The following is a 22,736-nucleotide window of genomic DNA, read 5'->3' on the forward strand; positions in this document are numbered from 1 at the left end:
ATAAATTTAACATTTTAAAGGAATAACTATATTTTCCAAAAAACAAAAAATGAGAAAAATAGCTGTTTCACATTTTTGCAAATTAATGTTTGGGCTTAAAATAACTGGATTCTCACATCTGCTTTTGCATTCAATTTTTTGTGATATAATGTGTCATGTAGCCTGTGGAAATTATACCGTATACTTATGGGAAAATGAGCAAATTATACCATATACTTATGGGAAAATGAGCATCAAAGGGTGAATAACACCTTAGTATTATTCATATTACAGTTTTGAACTTTCGTGGTCACAGATGTCCCAGGGACCCCCAAATCAAACTTTGAGAACTGCTGCTATAAAATATTTGATTAACCCAAAAGAAGGCATGAAAAAAAACAATTAAAAACAAACTCCCCCCAAAAAAACACACAACAAAAGAAACAAATGGAAAAAAAAAAAGTAAAATGGCACACCTAAATCTAACTATATCAATACTTAACAATAAACAACAATGGACTAAAACACTCATATCAAAGGGAAGAAATTATGAAACTGAATAGAAGAAAAAAAAGCAAGACCTAACCATCTGCTGTCTACAAGATGCATAATTTTAAAACACAGGACTTCCCTGGTGGCACAAAGGTTAAGAATCCTCCTGCCAATGCAGGGGACACGGGTTCGATCCCTGGTCCGGGAAGATCCCACATGCCGCGGAGCAACTAAACCCATGCGCCACAACCACCGAGCCTGCACTCTACAGCCCGTGAGCCACAGCTACTGAGCCCGCGTGCCACAACTACTGGCCCGCACACCTAGAGCCGGTGCTCCACAACAAGGGAAGCCACCGCAATAAGAAGCCGGTGCACCACAACGAAGAGTAGCCCCCACTCGCCTCAACTAGAGAAAGCCCGCGCGAGCAGCAACAAAGACCCAATGCAGCCAAAAAATAAACAAATACAAATAAAAACAGATTAAAAACTGAAATAGAGAAAGATACACTAATCAAAAAAAAGAACTGGAGCAGCTATATGAACATAAGAAAAAATATATTCCAAGAAAAAATATATTCCAAATGTATTTACAAAGAAACATTTTATACTCATAAAAACATCAAACATTAGGAAGACATAATTATAAATGCGTATGCCCTAATCATACTTTAAAATACATGAAGCAAAAATTGGCATTAAAGAGAAAAACAGATAAATTGACAATTATAGTTGGAAATTTTAACACTCCTTTCTCAGTATTTAATATCAAGAAAAGAAAAAACAATCAAAGGATATAAATCTGAACAACACTATCAGCTACCCTGACCTAACATTTATAATATACCATACCCAACTACTGTAGAATACGCTTTCAAGTGGACAGGGAACATCCTCATCCACCAAGACCTATCATATGCTGAACCATAAAACCAATCTCAATGAGGAGACAAAAGAAACCAAAACAAATAAACCTCCCTGAAACCTTAAAGAGTATGGTTCTCTGACCATATGCAATTAAATTAGAAACCATTAAAGATAAAGATCTAGATAGTCTCCAAATATTTGAAAATTGCTTCTAAATAATCACAATGGAGATTAAAAATATTTCAAACTGAATAATAAAAATACCACAATTTACTTAGAGGAGAATATATACCTTTAAATGTTTAAGAATTAGAAAGGAAAAAAATGAGTGGAAAGAAAGGAATAATGAAAGAGAAGCAATCAGTTAAATAAGGCAACAGACAATAGGGAAAATAACAAACCCTAAAGTCAGTTCTTTGATAAGATTAGTAAAGTTGGTAAATCCCTGATTAAATGAATTGAGGGGGGAAAAAAAGAGAAATCACAAATTACCAAAATCAGGATCGAAAGGGGGATATTCACTGATGACGATTGTTTAGACAGACTATCCCCAGGAATCAACAAAAATTACTGTAATAATTAAGAGATAGTACGGTTTGCAGTTACAAGATTCAGTATTGTTAATTGTTGATTCTCTCCTAATATTTCTATAGCTTCAACACAATCTCAATCAAAATTTGAGCAAGCTTACTTTTAAAACAGAAATTAACATTCTAAAATTTACATGGAAATACAGAGAACTTAAAAAATCAAAATACTCTTGAGAAAAGAATGAAGCTAGAGAACTTACACTACCTTACTTCAGACTTCTATAGATCTACACCAGTGTTTCTCAACCAGGGGTGACTTCTGCCCTTCCACAGACATTTGGCAAAGTCTAGAGACATTTTTGGTTGTTCCTACTGGAGGATGAAGGAATACTACTGGCAAAAATAGTGGGTAAAGGCTCAGATACTGCTAAACATCCAACAACGCACGCAATACACAAGATACCTCGCCATAACAAAGAATTATCTGGCCCCAAAACTCAACAGTGCCAAGCCTGAAAAAGCCTGAGCTATGCTAATAAAACTGTATGGTACTGGCATTAGAACAGACAAATAGATCGGTGGAACAGAATAGTCTAGAAATAGACTTACACTTTTATAGTCAACTGACTTTGACAGAGATGTCAAAGCAATTCAGTACCGAAACGAAGATGTTTTCAATAAATTGGTACTTCAACAACTGTATTTCCATATAGAAAAAAAAAACAGCTCAATTCCTACTTAACAAAAATTAATTCTAGATCACAGGACTAAAAATAAAAGCTGAAACTACAAAGCTTTTAGATGAAAACACAAGAGAAAAATCTTTGCAACATAAAGATTTCTTCAGCACAGAAAGCAATAACCATGAAAGTTGAAATTAATTTATAAATTAAATCAAACTAAACTAAATTTTAAAATAAATTAAAAACTTAAGATCATCAAATTGGGAGAAAATACTATAAGACATATATGTGCCAAAGGACCTATATCCAGAATATATGAACTCCTATAAGTTAATAGTAAAAAGACAGCCTCAATTTTAAAAACAGGGAAAAGTCCACAAAAAAATAAATAAATGGCCAATAGACAAAATGACATTAGACATCATTAGTCATCAGGGTAATGTAAATTAAAACTACACCTATACACCAACTGGAATAGCTAAAATTAAGGAGTGACACAACTGGGATTTCCTTGGTGGTCCAGTGGTTAAGACTACAGGCTTCCACGCCTGGTAAGGTAACTAAGATCCCGCATGCCGCAGCCCAAAAAAAAAAAGAAGAGTGACACAACCACTGCTGATGATAATGTGGAAACAACTGGTACTTTCACGTAAAATGGTAAAAATACTTTGGCAAACAATTCCACAGTTTCTTAAAAATCTAAATGGACAAAAGCAATTTCATTCTTCCTAAGAAATAAAGACACATGTCCTGAAAAGGACTCACACAAGAATGTTCACTGTCTCTTTATTCACAATAGCCAAACCTAGGAAGATATCATTGTGCTATCAGTGAACTACTAATCAGTAATAAAAAGTCACAAAACACTAATACATCCAACATAAAACCAATTAAAGGTGAACAATGTTGACCTTAAGTAGGGAAGTTGTGAGGTAAGGACACAATTTTATCTTTTTCAAATGGTTATCCAGTGTTCTGAAAAAAGGTCCAGCTTTTCTCATGATGCCACCAACTGCATCATGTATTGAATATTTTCCATTCTGTTTTACACTACTGGTCTATTAATGCCTCACTACCTCACTGCTTTCATTAGATAAACGTAATAGTATGTTTTCGTATCTAGTAGGGCTAGCCAACACACCTCCAACTCCAGAAATTTTCAGGGAATTTTTTGTCTATCTTGAGCAAATACCCTGTCCCTCTTCTCCCTTCCACGAAAATATACTTTAGAATCAACTTGTCTAGCTTGTGGGAAAAACTTACTGATTTTTAGAATTAATTTAGTATTAAAATAACCCGGAGAGAACTGACAACCCTGTTGAGTTATCCTATCCAAGGACCTGAGATGTCTTTCCATTGGTTCCATTTTTCTGCGAGTATGTTTTTGTTATTGGTCAAGAGTAAAGTTTTTCTTCTATAAAAGAAAGTTTTTAAAAAGAAAATTGTAACCTTACCTTAAACCATGCAACACCCTCACCCAAGGTCACCACTGTAACATTTCTTGTCACATTTATTGCTAGGCATTTTGTCTTTCTGTTACTATAATAAATGGACATTTGTTTCCATATCTTCTAACTGGTTATTTGCTTATGTGAAGGCTACTTATTTTTGTTCATTAATTTTACATCCAGTTCCTTCATTGAATTCTTACTGTTTACATTATTCTTTTCTTCCTCTGATCTATTAACATGATGGAATAAAAATATTAATAAAGCACATAATATTAAACTGTCCTTATACTCTTGGGATGAATGAACCTCACTTGGTCAAAGTATATTATACTTAATGTATTGTTGGATTTTATTTTGAACATTTAAATGAAACTGGTGTGTAGTTTCTTTTTTAGTGTTGTATTTAGTCAGAATTTATCATCAGTATTTGGTTTAAAAATAAGACTGGAAGGTTTTCATACTTTATGTTCTGAAATAGTTCAAAAACTATCTATACTGGAATTATCTGCTCTTCGAGGTTTCAAAGAGTTGTGTGAAAGATTTCTGGGCATGAGTTTCTTTTGGGTGATGAGTTCTTTGATAAATTTTCCAATTTCTATCTATTAGGATTTTTTCTCCTCCAAGAATCAGTTCTTGGGTTTTATCACCTAATATATTACTTTTGTTAATATCTTAATTCCTTTCTTATTTTCCTGAATATACATCATTTTCCCCCCAACCTGTTAAATTTTAAGTATAAAAGATCATCAAAAGCTCAAACGATCAGGTTTCTAACAAGATTCATACTCAAGTGAATAAAGACCTGTGTACCTCTCACCTCTCAATCTGGGACAAAGCCTACATTTTATTATCATTTTTAAAGGCTGCTTATTGCTCAGCACATAATTTGAACCAAACAATTTTGTTTATTAATAAGCACATGGCAAAAGAAACAAAAGATGAAAAATAATTATTTATGTAAAACTAGACTCATTCGCATTATTCTGCAACTTACCATTTTTTGAAGACCCATTTGATTTTAAACTTGCTAATGTTCCAAGTTAAAGAAAGTTGTACTACATGTCTAGAAATTCTATGCTGACCAATGATTTCTCATACTTTTGCCTCTTTTTACAGAGGATATGTAAAAGCTTAGCCTAAAATAAATGTAAAACCTTTATAAGAAAATCCAACAAAGGTAATGAGACAATACTTTATTTAAATTGATACCAGATATTATATGCCATACAAAATGACATAAAATTCTATAATTTAATTTTTATATAAAACCAGAAGTTATACTTACTAATAACTTACTTATAAATTTTTAAGGGTTTCTAATATTTGGTATGCATAAATTAAATAGATGCACTAATACAATTTACCAAGAACTCAAATTCTGTACATTTAACTAAGAATAAGAGTCCAGTGGTCAATATCACACCTAACAAGATGCTGTCAATGCACCATACACACAAAGGTAACTGGAATTCTCAATTTTTAGGAGATTCTTTGTAACTACTGTATCATCAGTGTCAATTAAACTATGGTTTTAACTGTTGTTATCCTTTATCAAGTCTTATTTTTTACTTCCTTGTCATTGGTTCTTAAAACCACCCCTCCTCCCCGGAATACAGAGATGGATAGGCCTTTTAACCTAGCTAAAAAACCTGGCCAAACAAGTAAGAGAATTACTCTTTCTGGAGTTTCCTACATGTATTTCATAAAAATTAAAATAACATGTCCAGCCAATACAGAAACTACATATAAGGAAATGTGTCTCATGTACCAAGTACAAATACTAAACCAAATCACCTACAAATTCTAAAGAAAAACTCCAGAAAGACATAGTACAAGACTAAGATAATCTACCAGTTATTACACTGAATTTTTTAAAGGAAAGTGAAGGCGGTAGGAAGCAAGTAAAAAACAACTTACCATTTGACAGCTAAATTCTGTACCTCTCCATTTTTATCTTCCAGTAACTTCAAAATCATTTTCACTACCTTCCTTTCACTATCATCATCCAACTTGATGGAATCTTTCTGCAGTTCTGTCATCAAATCATTTGTAGCCATAAACCTGTCAAAAAATTAAAATTTGTTCATAATTAAAATTTTTTAAGCACTAATAAAAAAAATCACAGTTTTCAAATCCAATGCTATCATTCATATCTAAGTCCTGATCTAGTCTTCTAAACAAGGTATCATTGGCTAAAATTATTTTCCCCGGGTTAGTGTTGATTTCAAATTTACTGACCAGACCTTCAATGAATGCTTTCATTCTAATAAAGTTGACCACTGAACAACGTGGCGGTCAAGGGGGTCACCCTCCCCCCACCTCGCTAAAAATCCATGTATAACTTTACAGTCACCGTCCACATCTGCACTTCCGCATCTGCAGATTCAACTGACCACAGATCGTGTAGTACATGTAATACATATTTATTGAAAAAATTTCCCATATAAGTGAACCCGTGCAGATCAAACCCATTGTTCAGGGGTCAGCTGTAATTGCATCACTGCTTTTAGGGGAAGAAAAGCTCCTCTTTACTTTTTCGTTGCATGTGATTTGAATTTTATCTAGGAAGTCTTTAACTAACATTAAGAATACCTTCCTGTGTAATACTGTTGTGTTGGATTGGGAGTTACATATTACAAATCACTGGGAAAATTCCAAAATGCAAATTCTCACCTCCACCCCAACTCCCACAACCAGGATCAAATGTATTTTCAAAACGATGAAGAGGTGATTCCAAAAGTTATTCCAACCGACATCCAGCCCCCTTTCCTTAAGAACCACTACCAAAGGACAAAGTTTTAAACTATGCGCAAGCACAATTCTTATCAAGTCTTATTAAACTGCTTATAAAGAAAAGCATATGTTCAAATTGGGATAATACAAGGTAAATTAAGCATGGGCCTTTTAAAAATTAACATCGTTCTTCTAATTGGAAGCCCCTCCCCATTTTATATGATGACAAAATGAAATTAAAACCACACAATATTCCAGAAAGTTAAAAGAACAACTGAATAGAACACTAACGCAGGCACTTCTACACACAAAGCATGAAAAGCACCTTAACTATTTTACTTAGATAAAATCCATTAAACAACCATACCAGTTAGGACCTCTAAGAACCCCTGAAATGTTAATCATCTGGTTGAAGAGAAAACATAGTGATCATCAATTTAAGTAAAAAAGCATGTAATCCCAATTAAAAAAAAGGTTACTTTATAGTTCTGAAGAAATTATACTGGTACACAGATTCCTTCCTTTATTTACCATTTATTTGTTCACTGCCTGTTATGATGCTACAAAGGCTGGACTATGAGCAAAGAACAGATAAGATGTAAGTCTTGACTCCTAGCCTCAGAGAGCTTATACTCTAAAAAACAAGTCTACTGATTTTCAAAAATCAATAATTAACGGTTAAACATTTTTTAAAAGTTGAAATGAGCACCGGCAAAATTAGCAATAGATAATATTTTTTAAACTCAGAAAACCTGGATTGAGATAGTATGAGGTTATAAGAACTACTTTTTAATTGTGACCCTGAAACCAGAAAGTTCCTTCTGTTCATGTGTTAAAAGGTTTGCACTATAAATTTTATAAGGAAATTGTTTGACCAGTTTGAAAGCTGTCTATGGAAGATTCAAAAGTCAATTTGTAAAACGTCTCTTAGGCATTTACTGCTTTAGGTATGGGGCTAAGGGCTGAGATGATAAATTTATACTCAGTCCCCTCTTAACTTATTCATCTAACACAGCAGACAGGTAAACAGAAGAATCTCACACAAATTTTCGAAAACACTCAAGGGTGTTTGGCAAGGATCACACCAAAGAACCGATAGTTTGGATCTCAAAGGATTACCAGGGCTTGCATGGGGAAAGCTGGTTCGGGATTTTAAATGTATTTGTGTGCATGGTGGTGGTGGTGGTGAGGGGCATAATACCTCAGAGTGAAGCAATTCAGTGTGTCTGAGGCACAGGGAAATAGAAACCTAACAGGAAGATGGAAATGTAGGCTGAGGTCAAGATGGGAAATGTTGTATATACTCATTCACTATGTACTGAGAACCTTTTATCTGTCAGTTACTGTGCTAGGTACTATGGATACAAGGGCTGGCAAAAGCAAACACAGTTGTTTCCTGCTATCTTGGAACTTACATAACAGCTGACTAGAGGCATACTGATTTTTTAAAACTACATACATGAGTACTTACATATGTAGTTATGAACTGAGATAAATGCTATGAAGGAAAGGAATATGGCATAAAGAAAAGATAATGGGATAACAAAGTAACATGACCTAGACTGGAATGAAAGTTGTGTATCAGGGAAGACTGAGATCCTAAGCAGGAAAAGGAAACTGTGTGTGGGGGGTGGGGAGGTTATGGCCAAGTAGGCAGGGGCCAAAAGATTAAAGAGATTTGAAGATCTTACTAGGATTCTAGTCTTTATTCTAAAAGTGATGGGAGGATGGTTCTGAAGAACCTAGGGACAGGACAAGAATAAAGACGCAGCCGCAGAGAATGGACTTGAGGACACAGGGAGGGGGAAGGGTAAGGTGGGACGAAGTGAGAGAGTAGCATTGACATATATACACTACCAAATGCAAAATAGATAGCTAGTGGGAAGCAGCCACATAGCACAGGGAGATCAGCTTGGTGCTTTGTGACCACCGAGAGGGGTGGGATAGGAAGGGCGGGAGGGAGACGCAAGAGGGAGGGGATATGGGGATATATGTATATGTATAGCTGATTCACTTTGTTATAAAGCAGAAACTAACACATCACTGTAAAGCCATTATACTCCAATAAAGATGTTTTAAAATAAATAAATAAATAAAAGTGATGGGAGGAACTTCCCTGGCAGTCCAGTGGTTAACACTCCACGCTTCCAATGCAGAGGGAGCAGGTTCGATCCCTGGTCTGGGATCTAAGATCCCACACGCTGCACAGCGTGGCCAATTTTTTAAAATTAAAAAATAATAATGATAAAATAAAAGTGATGGAAAGCTACTCATCTGAGGTAGAGATGGGGAGTAAATGGAATGATCAGATTTACATTTCAGAAGTATTACTCCATCTACACTGTGGAAAACAGTTTGAGAGAACCAAACTTCATTTAGCAGACTGGATAGAGAACAGTTACGAGAGCTATGCAGCAGTCTAAGTGAGAAATGATGGTAGCCAGAATTAGGGTTATGACAATAAATGGAGACGGAAAAAATGTACACACAGTCAGTTCTCATTATTAGCAGAGTAAAATTTGTTGTAACCCCCAAATCAATTCTCCAGCGCTTTCATGACATTTGCAGACATGCGAAGAACCAGGAAATATTTGAATCACCCGAAGCACACATTCTGCACACACTCCCAGCTGACACTGCACCAGGTGACACTCTGCCTATCTCAGCTCTCATACTGTAAACAAGCATCCTCTTCTCAGTCTATCTGGAGCCATGTGTTTTTTTTCGGTTTTTTTTTTTTTTTGCATGTTTGTGCTTTCTGTTGGTAATTTTGCTGTTTAAAATGACCCCCAAGCATGGTGTTGAAGTGCTATCTAGTGTTCCTAAATACAAGAAGGCCATGATGTGTCTTCCAGAAAAAGTACATGTTAGATAAGTAACTACTGTGAATAATATAATGAGAACAAACCCTATTTGAGATTTACAAGGTTAAAGTTTATAGGTCTTTGAAATGGATTAGATATGGGGATGGTAAAGGATGAGTTAGGAAAAGGACAACGAAGTAGAAGGGAAACCACAGGACTTGGGTGTTATAGTCAGTATACGTTCTGTCCAGTCTTAGTGTTATTGAATAACCACTGTCACACATTAGACGGTTCAACCATTCATCTTACAACACAGGAACAGAGATTTAACAAGCCTGGCCACTCCTCTGATCCTAATCAGCAAAATCCCAACCAAATTGAAGACATCAACAACATGACTTACTGCCCTGCAGACCAACTTTGTCTGCCCTTGGCCAAAAGTAAGGACTGCCGGGGGTGGGGGGGGGGTGGGGGTGACCCAGCAGCCCCTACAGTCCAGGAACTGTTCTAAGGCTCATACCTAAACTTCAATGATAACATCCAAATGAATAACCCAAACAGATCTGATGCTTTCAGGGAAAGCATATTTTTTTCCTGGGCATAAACACACAGAACATCCATTTCCGGTAAGTTCACTTAGCAACATAAAATACCAAACATCCTCCTAACTAAATGAGTGACTGCTACTTCTTTACCAATTATAGCTTTCCCTCTGCTTTACTATGCCCTCCTTATAACATTTATTAAGATGTCAAATGACAGAATTACCCCTTTCTGACATTCACAGAAAGATAGACAAGATGAAAAGGCAGAGGGCTATGTACCAGATGAAGGAACAAGATAAAAACCCCAGAAAAACAACTAAATGAAGTGGAGATAGAAAGAAAAAGAATTCAGAATGATAGTGAAGATGATCCAGGACTTCGGAAAAACAATGGAGGCAAAGGTCGAGAAGATGCAAGAAATATTTAACAAAGACCTAGAAGAATTAAAGAACGAACAAACAGAGATGAACAACACAATAACTGAAGTGAAAACTACACTAGAAGGAATCAATAGCAGAATAACTGAGGCAGAAGAACGGATAAGTGACCTGGAAGACAGAATGGTGGAATTCACTGCTGCAGAACAGAATAAAGAAAAAAGAATGAAAAGAAATGAAGACAGCCTAAGAGACCTCTGGGACAACAGTAAATGCAACAACATTCACATTATAGGGGTCCCAGAAGGAGAAGAGAGAGAGAAAGGACCTGAGAAAATATTTAAAGAGATTACAGTCGAAAACTTCCCTAACATGGGAAAGGAAATAGCCACCCAACTCCAGGAAGCACAGTGAGTCCCATACAGGAGAAACACGCAGAGACACATAGTAATCAAACTGGCAAAAATTAAAGACAAAGAAAAATTACTTAAAGCAGCAAGGGGAAAACGACAAACAACATACAAGGGAACTCCCAAAAGGTTAACAGCTGATTTCTCAGCAGAAACTCTACAAGCCAGAGGGACTGGCATGATATACTTAAAGTGATGAAAGGGAAGAACCTACAACCAAGATTACTCTACGCAGCAAGGATTTCATTCAGATTTGATGAAGAAATCAAAAGTTTTACAGACAAGCAAAAGCTAAGAGAATTCAGCACCACCAAACCAGCTCTACAACAAATACTAAAGGAACTTCTCTAAGTGGGAAATACAAGAGAAGAAAAGGACCTACAAAAACAAACCCAAAACAATTAGGAAAATGGTCATAGGAACATACATATTGATAATTACCTTAAACGTGAATGGATTAAATACTCCAACCAAAATACACAGGCTTGCTGAATGGATACAAAAACAAGACCCATATATATGCTGTCTAAAAGAGACCCACTTCAGACCTAGGGACACACACAGACTGAAAGTGAGGGGATGGAAAAAGATATTCCATGCAAATGGAAATCAAAAGAAAGCTGGAGTAGCTATACTCACATCAGAAAAAATACTTTAAAATAAAGACTGTTACAAGAGACAAAGAAGGACACTACATAATGATCAAGGTATCAATCCAAGAAGAAGACATAACAATTATAAATATATATGCACCCAACATAGGAGCACCTCAATATATAAGGCAACTGCTAACAGCTATAAAAGAGGAAATTGACAGTAACACAATAATAGTGGGAGACTTTAACACCTCACTTACACCAATGGACAGATCATCTAAAATGAAAATAAATAAGGAAATACAAGCTTTAAATAACACATTGAACAAGATGGATTTAATTGATATTTATAGGACATTCCATCCAAAAACAGCAGATTACACTTTCTTCTCAAGTGCACACGGAACATTCTCCAGGATAGATCACATCTTGGGTCACAAATCAAGCCTCAGTAAGTTTAAGAATATTGAAATCATATCAAGCATCTTTTCTGACCACAACACTATGAGATTAGAAATGAACTACAGGGAAAAAAACATTAAAAACACAAACACATGGAGGCTAAACAATACATTACTAAATAACCAAGAAATCAAATCACTGAAGAAATCAAAGAGGAAGTCAAAAAATACCTAGAGACAAATGACGATGAAAACATGACGATCCAATTGGGATGCAGCAAAAGGAGTTCTAAGAGGGAAGTTTATAGCTATACAAGCCTACCTCAAGAAACAAGAAATATCTCAAATAAAAAATCTAACCTTACACCTAAAGGAACTAGAGAAAGAAGAACAAACAAAACCAAAAGTTAGCAGAAGGAAAGAAATCATAAAGATCAGAGCAGAAATAAATGAAATACAAAGAAAACAATAGCAAAGATCAAAAAAACTAAAAGCTGGTTCTTTGAGAAGATAAAACAAAATTGATAAACCATTAGCCAGACTCATCAAGAAAATAAGGGAGAAGACTCAAATCAATAAAATTAGAAATGAAAAAGGAGAAGTTACAACAGACACCGCAGAAATACAAAGCATCCTAAGAGACTACTACAAGCAACTCCATGCCAATAAAATGGACAACCTGGAAGAAATGGACAAATTCTTAGAAAGGTATAACATTCCAAGACTGAACCAGGAAGAAATAGAGAATATGAACAGATCAATCACAGGTAATGAAATTGAAACTGTGATTAAAAGTCTTCCAACAAACAAAAGTCCAGGACCAGATGGCTTCACAGGGGAATTCTATCAAACATTTAGAGAAGAGCTAACACCTATCCTTCTCAAACTCTTCCAAAAAATTGCAGAGGAAGAAATACTCCCAAACTCATTCTATGAGGCCACCATCACCCTAACACCAAAACCAGACAAAGATACTACAAAAAAAGAAAATTACAGACCAATATCACTGATGAATATAGATGCAAAAATCCTCAACAAGGGCTTCTCTAGTGGCGCAGTGGTTGAGAGTCCGCTTGCCGATACAAGGGACACGGGTTCATGCCCCGGTCTGGGAAGATCCCACATGCCGCAGAGTGGCTGAGCCCGTGAGCCATGGCCGCTGAGCCTGCGCATCCGGAGGCTGTGCTCCGCAACGGGAGAGGCCACAACAGTGAGAGGCCCGCGCATTGCAAAAAACAAAACAAAAAAAAAAACAACAAAATCCTCAACAAAATACTAGCAAACAGAATCCAACAACACATTAAAAGGATCATACATCATGATCATGTGGGATTTATACCAGGGATGCAAGGATTCTTCAATATACACAAATCAATCAATGTGATACACCATATTAACATTTTGAAGAATAAAAACCATATGATCATCTCAAAAGATGCAGAAAAAGCTTTTAACAAAATTCAACACCCATTTATGATAAAAACTCTCCAGAAAGTGGGCATAGAGGGAACCTACCTCAACATAGCAAAAGCCATATACAACAAACCCACAGCAAACATTCTCAATGGAGAAAAACTGAAAGCATTTCCTCTAAGATCAGGAACAAGACAAGGATGTCCACTCTCACCACTATTATTCAACATAGTCTTGGAAGTCCTAGCCACGGCAAACAAAGAAGAAAAAGAAATAAAAGGAATACAAAAGGGAAAAGAAAAAGTAAAACTGTCACCGTTTGCAGATGACATGATACTATAAACAGAGAATCCTAAAACTGCCACCAGAAAACTACTACAGCTAATCAATGAATTTGGTAAAGTTGCAGGATACAAAATTAATGCACAGAAATCTCTGGCATTCCTATACACTAAGGATGAAAAATCTGAAAGAGAAATTAAGCAAACACTCCCATTTACCATTGCAACAAAAAGAATAAAATATCTAGGAATAAATGTACCTAGGAGACAAAAGACATGTATGCAGAAAACTATAAGACAGTGATGAAAGAAATTAAAGATGATACAAATAGATGGAGAGATATACCATGTTCTTGGATTGGAAGAATCAACATTGTGAAAATGACTCTACTACCCAAAGCAATCTACAGATTCAATGCAATCCCTATCAAACTACCACTGGCAATTTTCACAGAACTAGAACAAAAAATTTCACAATTTGTATGGAAACACAAAAGACCCCAAATAGCCAAAGCAGTCTTGAGGGAATAAAACGGACCTGGAGGAATCAGACTCCCTGACTTCAGACTATATTACAAAGCTACAGTAATCAAGACAATATGATACTGGCACAAAAAGAGAAACATAGATCAGTGGAACAAGATAGAAAGCCCAAATATAAACCCACACACCTATGGTCAACTAATGTATGACAAAGGAGGCAAGGATATACAATGGAGAAAAGACAGTCTCTTCAATAAGTAGTGCTGGGAAAACTGGATAGCTACATGTAAATGAATGAAATTAGAACACTCCCTAACACCATACACAAAATAAACTCAAAATGGATTCCAGACCTCAATGTAAGACCGAACACTATAAAACCCTTAGAGGAAAACATAGGAAGAACACTCTGACATAAATCACAGCAAGATCTTTTTTGATCCACCTCCTAGAGTAATGGAAATGAAAACAAAAATAAACAAATGGGACCTAAATGAAACTTCAAAGCTTTTGCACAGCAAAGGAAACCATAAACAAGACAAAAAGACAACCCTTAGAATGGGAGAAAATATTTGCAAATGAAGCAACTGACAAAGGATTAATCTCCAAAATTTATAAGCAGCTCATGCAGCTCAATATTAAAGAAACAAACAACCCAATCCAAAAATGGGCAGAAGACCTAAATAGACATTTCTCCAAAGAAGACATACAGATGGCCAAGAAGCACATGAAAAGCTAGCTGCTCAACATCACTAATTATTAGAGAAATGCAAATCAAAACTACAATGAGGTATCACCTCACACCAGTAAGAATGGCCATCATTTCAAAATCTATAAACAATAAATGCTGGAGAGGGTGTGGAGAAAAGAGAACCCTCTTGCACTGTTGGTGGGTATGTAAATTCATAGAGCCACTATGGAGAACAGTATGGAGGTTCTTTAAAAAACTAAAAATAGAATTACCATATGATCCAGCAATCTCACTAGTGGGCATATACTCAGAGAAAACCATAATTCAAAAAGACACACGCACCCCAATGTTCACTGCAGCACTATTTACAATAGCCAGGTCATGGAAGCAACCTAAATGCCCATCGACAGATGAATGGATAAAAAAGATGTGGTGCATATATACAATGGAATATTACTCAGCCATAAAAAGGAACGAAATTGAGTCATTTGTTGTGAAATGGATGGACCTAGAGACTGTCATACAGAGTGAAGTAAGTCAGAAAGAGAAAAACAAATATCATATATTAACGCATGTACCTGGAACCTAGAAAAATGGTACAGATGAACCGGTTTGCAGGGCAGAAGTTGAGACACAGATGTAGAGCACAAACATATGGACACCAAGGGGGGGAAACCCTGGCGGGGTGGGGATGGTGGTGTACTGAATGGGGCGATTGGGATTGACATGTATACACTGATGTGTATAAAACTGATGACTAATAAGAATCTGCTGTATAAAAAGTAATAATTAAAAAAAATAAAAAGAATTGCCCCTTTCTGACAACATCCAATCTAAAGCAAACCTCTGCTTCCTTCCAAAAATTACCCAAATAGGTCCTAACACCCTTCTTACTGAGATATCCCATAGTATGTTCTCCCTCACTACATGGTAACAAACCAAACCTGTGAGGGACATCGATACATATAAGAGAATATCAAGAAGAAAAAAGTGGTAAACAGTGCTTACATTACATATCAAATAGAAGAGCAAAGAAAACACCCACTAAATTAGTTACCTGGAGATTGTGAGGGATTTGAGGGAGAGTAATTTCAGTAAGCCTAGGAGGGCAACCTCTAAGTTTAGAGTTTATCTCGTAGTCTATGGGAATTAGTGCAGAAGGCAACGATCAGCTGTGATATTTAGAAAGAAAATTCTAATGGAAGAATTACCAAAAGATTGGATTAAAAAGAGGCCTGAGAGAGACTAATTTGAGAAATACTCATCAGGGAACTAAGGTAAAGAGGAAAGGGTGACATCAAGCTTTCCAACTGGGACATTTGGTGGATGGTAATATAACACAACAAAATAAGAATAAAAAAGGTTTAAGGTGGGAGAGGAGGAAGTTAAGATGTTAACTTTCAGACTTTTATGGGAGTCCCAGGTGGATTAACCTACAGGCAGTGCCATCTCATTGATTTGTTCAAGTATTTGGGGGGTACCATCATTAGAAACTGTGCCAGGCTCTGCAAAAACTTATGAGCAAGACAGTCAGACTGCAACACACACACTTGGCGACTGAAAGTTCACTGAGGACAGAACTTATTCATCTTTAGTAAATCCAATTAGAGAAGCAAAAATAATGGTAAAATGAGCGAAGATGGCGGAAGAGTAAGTCGCGGAGATCACCTTCCTCCCCACAGATACACCAGAAATACATCTACACATGGAACAACTCCTACAGAACACCTACTGAACGCTGGCAGAAGACCTCAGACCTCCCAAAAGGCAAGAAACCCCCCACATACCTGGGTAGGGCAAAAGAAAAAAGAATAAACAGAGACAAAAGGATAGGGACAGGACCTGCACCAGTGGGAGGGAGCTGTGAAGGAGGAAAGGTTTCCACACACTAGGAAGCCCCTTCACGGGCGGGGACTGCGGGTGGCACAGGGGGAAAGCTTCAGAGCCGCGGAGGAGAGCACAGCAACAGGGGTGCGGGGGACAAAGCGGAGAGATTCCCGCACAGAGGATCGGTGCCGACCGGCACTCACCAGCCCGAGAGGCTTGTCTGCTCCCCCATCGGGGCGGGCGGGGCTGGGACCTAAGACTCGGGCTTTGGTCGGAGCGCAGGAGACGGCTGGGGTTGGCGGCGTGAACACATCCTGCAGGGGGTTAGTGCGCCACGGCTGGCCGGGAGGGAGTCCGGGGAAAAGTCTGTACCTGCCGAAGAGGCAAGAGACTTTTTCTTACCTCTTTGTTTCCTGGTGCGCGAGGAGAGGGGATTAAAAGCGCTGCTTAAAGGAGCTCCAGAGACAGCGTGAGCCGCGGCTAAAAGCATGGACCCCAGAGACGGGCATGAGATGCTAAGACTGCTGCTGCCGCCACCAGGAAGCCTGTGTGTGAGCACAGGTCACTATCCACACCCCCTTCCGGGGAGCCTGTGCAGCCCGCCTGTGCAGGGTCCTGGGATCCAGGGACAACTTCCCCGGGAGAACGCACGGCGCGCCTCGGGCTGGTGAAACTTCATGCGGGCCTCTGCCGCCGCAGGCCTGCCCCGCACTCCATGCCCCTCCCTCCCTCCCCCCCCCCACCCCCCCACCCCCCCCACCCCCCGGCCTGAGTGAGCCAGAGCCCTGGAATCAGCTGCTCCTTTAACCCCATCCTGTCTGAGCGGAAAAACAGACGCCCTCCGGCGACCTACACACAGAGGCGGGGCCAAATCCAAAGCTGAGCCCCTGGGAGCTGTGAGAACAAAGAAGAGAAAGAGAAATCTCTCCTAGCAGCCTCAGAAGCAGCGGATTAGAGCTCCACAATCAATTTGATGTACCCTGCATCTGTGGAATACATGAATAGACAACGAATCATACCAAATTAAGGAGGTGGACTTTGAGAGCAAGATTTATGATTTTTTCCCCTTTTCTTTTTTTTGTGAGTGTATATGCTTCTATGTGAGATTTTGTCTGTATAGCTTTGATTCCACCATTAGTCCTAGGGTTCTATCCGTCCATATTTTGTTTTTTGAAAAATTTTTTTCTTAATAATTACTTTTTAATAATTTTATTTTATTTTACTTTATCTTCGTTCTTTCTTTCCTTCCTTCCCTCCTTTAGACAACGAATCATCACAAATTGAGGAGGTGGACTTTGAGAGCAAGATTTATGATTTTTTTCCCCTTTCCCTCTTTTTGTGAGTGTATGTGTATGCTTCTATGTGAGATTTTGTCTGTATAGCTTTGCTTCCACCATTTGTCCTAGGGCTCTATCCGTCCTTTTTTGTTTTGTTTTGTTTTTTCTCTTAATAATTATTTTTTTATTTTAATAACTTCATATTTTATCTTACTTTATTTTATATTACTTTATCTTCCTTCTTTTTTTCCTTCCTTCCCTTCTTCCCTCCTCCCTCCCTCCCTCCTTCCTTCCTTCCTTTCTTTTTTTCTTTCCTTTCTTTCTTTCTTCTACTAATTCTTTCTTTCTACTTTTTCTCCCTTGTATTCTAAGCCGTGTGGATGAAAGGCTCTTGGTGCTGCAGTCAGGAGTCAATGCTGTGCCTCTGAGGTGGGAGAGCCAACTTCAGGACAAGGGTCCACAAGAGATCTCCCAGCTCCACATAATATCAAACGGCGAAAATCTCCCAGAGATCTCCATCTCAACACCAGCACACAGCTTCACTCAACGACCAGCAAGCTACAGTGCTGGACATCCTATGCCAAACAACTAGCAAGACAGGAACACAACCCCACCCATTAGCAGAGAGGCTGGCTAAAATCATAATAAGTCCACAGACACCCCAAAACACACCACCAGAGGTGGACCTGCCCACCAGAAGGACAACATCCAGCTTCATCCACCAAAACACAGGCACTAGACTCCTGCACCAGGAAGCCTACACAACCCACTGAACCAACCTTAGCCACTGGGGACAGACACCAAAAACAACGGGAACTACGAACCTGCAGCCTGCAAAAAGGAGACCCCCAAACACAGTAAGATAAGCAAAATGAGAACACAGAAAAACACACAGCAGATGAAGGAGCAAGATAAAAACCCGCCAGACCTAACAAATGAAGAGGAAATAGGCAGTCTACCTGAAAAAGAATTCAGAATAATGATAGTAAAGATGATCCAAAATCTTGGAAATAGAATAGACAAAATGCAAAAAACATTTAATAAGGACCTAGAAGAACTAAAGATGAAACAAACAACGATGAACAACACAATAAATAAAATAAAAAGACTCTAGATGGGATCAATAGCAGAATAACTGAGGCAGAAGAACGGATAAGTGACCTGGAAGATAAAATAGCAGAAACAACTACTGCAGAGCAGAATAAAGAAAAAAGAATGAAAAGAACTGAGGACAGTCTCAGAGACCTCTAGGACAACATTTAACGCACCAACATTCGAATTATAGGGGTTCCAGAAGAAGAAGAGAAAAAGAAAGGGACTGAGAAAATATTTGAAGAGATTATAATTGAAAACTTCCCTAATATGGGAAAGGAAATGTTAATCAAGTCCAGGAAGCACAGAGAGTCCCATACAGGATAAATCCAAGGAGAAATACGCCAAGACACATATTAATTAAACTGTCAAAAATTAAATACAAAGAAAACATATTAAAAGCAGCAAGGGAAAAATAACACACAAGGGAATCCCCATAAGGTTAACAGCTGATCTTTCAGCAGAAACTCTGCAAGCCAGAAGGGAGTGGCAGGACATATTGAAAGTGATGAAGGAGGAAAACTTGCAACCAAAATTACTCTACCCAGCAAGGATCTCATTCAGATTTGATGGAGAAATTAAAACCTTTACAGACAAGCAAAAGCTGAGAGAGTTCAGCACCACCAAACCAGCTCTACAACAACTGTTAAAGGAACTTCTCTAGGCAAGAAACACAAGAGAAGAAAAAGACCTACAATAACGAGCCTAAAACAATTAAGAAAATGGGAATAGGAACATACATATTAATAATTACCTTAAATGTAAATGGACTAAATGCTCCCACCAAAAGACACAGATTGGCTGAATGGATACAAAAACAAGACCCATATATTTGCTGTCTACAAGAGACCCACTTCAGACCTAGAGACACATACAGACTGAAAGTAAGGGGATAGAAAAAGATATTTCATGCAAATGGAAACCAAAAGAAAGCTGGAGTAGCAATTCTCATATCAGACAAAATAGACTTTAAAATAAAGACTATTAGAAGAGACAAAGAAGGACACTACATAATGATCAAGGGATGGATCCAGGAAGAAGATATAACAATTGTAAATATTTATGCACCCAACATAGGAGCACCTCGATACATAAGGCAAATACTAACAGCCATAAAAGGGGAAATCGACAGTAACACATTCATAGTAGGGGACTTTAACACCCCACTTTCACCAATAGACAGATCAGCCAAAATGAAAATAAATAAGGAAACACAAGCTTTAAATAATACATTGAACAAGATGAACTTAATTGATATTTATAGGACATTCCATCCAAAAACAACAGAATAAACATTTTTCTCTAGTGCTCATGGAACATTCTCCAGGAGAGATAATATCTTGGGTCACAAATCAAGCTTTGGTATATTTAAGAAAACTGAAATTGTATCAAGTATCTTTTCCGACCGCAACGCCATGAGACTAGATATCAAGTACAAGGAAAGATCTGTAAAAACTACAAACACATGGAGGCTAAACAATACACTACTTAATAACGAAGTGATCACTGAAGAATTCAAAGAGGAAATAAAAAAATACCTAGAAACAAATGACAATGGAGACACGACGACCCAAAATCTATGGGATGCAGCAAAAGCAGTTCTAAGAGGGAAGTTTATAGCAATACAATCCTACCTTAAGAAACAGGAAACATCTCGAATAAACAACCTAACCTTGCACCTAAAGCAACTGGAGAAAGAAGAACAAAAAAACCCCAAAGTTAGCAGAAGGAAAGAAATCATAAAAGTCAGATCAGAAATAAATGAAAAAGAAATGAAGAAAACGATAGCAAAGATCAATAAAACTAAAAGCTGGTTCTTTGAGAAGATAAACAAAATTGATAAACCATTAGCCAGACTCATCAAGAAAATAAGGGAGAAGACTCAAATCAATAGAATTAGAAATGAAAAAGGAGAAGTAACAACTGACACTGCAGAAATACAAAAGATCATGAGAGATTACTACAAGCAACTCTATGCCAATAAAATGGACAACCTGGAAGAAATGAAAAAATTCTTAGAAATGCACAACCTGCCAAGACTGAACCAGGAAGAAACAGAAAATATGAACAGACCAATCACAAGCACTGAAATTGAAACTGTGATTAAAAATCTTCCAACAAACAAAAGCCCAGGACCAGACGGCTTCACAGGGGAATTCTATCAAACATTTAGAGAAGAGCTAACACCTATCCTTCTCAAACTCTTCCAAAATATAGAAGAAGGAGGAACACTCCCAAACTCATTCTACGAGGCCACCATCACCCTGATACCAAAACCAGACAAGGATGTCACAAACAAAGAAAACTACAGGCCAATATCACTGATGAACACAGATGCAAAAATCCTCAACAAAATACTAGCAAACAGAATCCAACAGCACATTAAACGGATCATACACCATGATCAAATGGGGTTTATTCCAGGAATGCAAGGATTCTTCAATATATGCAAATCAATCAACGTGATACACCATATTAACAAACCGAAGGAGAAAAACCATATGATCATCTCAATAGATGCAGAGAAAGCTTTCGACAAAATTCAACACCGATTTATGATTAAAAACCCTACAGAAAGTAGGAATAGAGGGAACTTTCCTCAACATAATAAAGGCCATATATGACAAACCCACAGCCAACATCGTCCTCAATGGTGAAAAACTGAAACCATTTCTACTAAGATCAGGAACAAGACAAGATTGCCCACTCTCACCACTCTTATTCAACATAGTCTTGGAAGTTTTAGCCACAGCAATCAAAGAAGAAAAGGAAATAAAAGGAATCCAAATCAGAAAAGAAGTAAAAGTGTCACTGTTTGCAGATGACATGACACTATACATAGAGAATCCTAAAGATGCTACCAGAAAACTACTAGAGCTAATCAATGAATTTGGGAAAGTAGTAGGATACAAAATTAATGCACAGAAATCTCTGGCATTCCTATACACTAAGGATGAAAACTCTGAAAGTGAAATCAAGAAAACACTCCCATTTACCACTGCAACAAAAATAAAAAAATATCTAGGAATAAACCTACCTAAGGAGACAAAAGACCTGTATGCAGAAAATTATGACACTGATGAAAGAAATTAAAGATGATACAAATAGATGGAGAGATATACCATGTTCTTGGATTGGAAGAATCAACATTGTGAAAATGACTCTACTACCCAAAGCAATCTACAGATTCAATGCAATCCCTATCAAACTACCACTGGCATTTTTCACAGAACTAGGACAAAAAATTTCACAATTTGTATGGAAACACAAAAGACCCCGAATAGCCAAAGCAATCTTGAGAATGAAAAACGGAGCTGGAGGAATCAGGCTCCCTGACTTCAGACTATACTACAAAGCTACAGTAACCAAGACAGTATGGTTCTGGCACAAAAACAGAAAGATAGTTCAATGGAACAGGATAGAAAGCCCAGAGATAAACCCACGCACATATGGTCACCTTATCTTTGATAAAGGAGGCAGGAATGTACAGTGGAGAAAGGACAGCCTCTTCAATAAGTGGTGCTGGGAAAACTGGACAGGTACACGTAAAAGTATGAGATTTGATCACTCCCTAACACCATACACAAAAATAAGCTCAAAATGGAGTAAAGACCTAAATGTAAGGCCAGAAATTATCAAACTCTTATAGGAAAATATAGGCAGGACACTCTATGACATAAATCACAGCAAGATCCTTTTTGACCCATCTCCTAGAGAAATGGAAATAAAAACAAAACTAAACAAATGGGACCTAATGAAACTTCAAAGCTTTTGCACAGCAAAGGAAACCATAAACAAGACCAAA

At 37.5% G+C, this 22,736-nt stretch overlaps 1 protein-coding gene across 3 annotated transcripts in view; it reads right to left on the minus strand.

Annotated features, from left to right (window-relative positions):
* The window catches only part of CAND1 (cullin associated and neddylation dissociated 1), a 52,317-nt gene that overhangs the window by 23,425 nt on the left and 6,156 nt on the right, over positions 1-22,736 (minus strand). For all 3 annotated transcript variants that reach the window (XM_060165482.1, XM_060165483.1, XM_060165484.1), the window contains one exon: positions 5,919-6,062. In XM_060165482.1, coding sequence (XP_060021465.1) covers positions 5,919-6,062 — 144 coding nt within the window. The remainder of the gene's footprint in view (positions 1-5,918; positions 6,063-22,736) is intronic.

This window comes from Lagenorhynchus albirostris, chromosome 11 (genome assembly GCF_949774975.1).
Source record: "Lagenorhynchus albirostris chromosome 11, mLagAlb1.1, whole genome shotgun sequence".
Taxonomy (NCBI): domain Eukaryota; kingdom Metazoa; phylum Chordata; class Mammalia; order Artiodactyla; family Delphinidae; genus Lagenorhynchus; species Lagenorhynchus albirostris.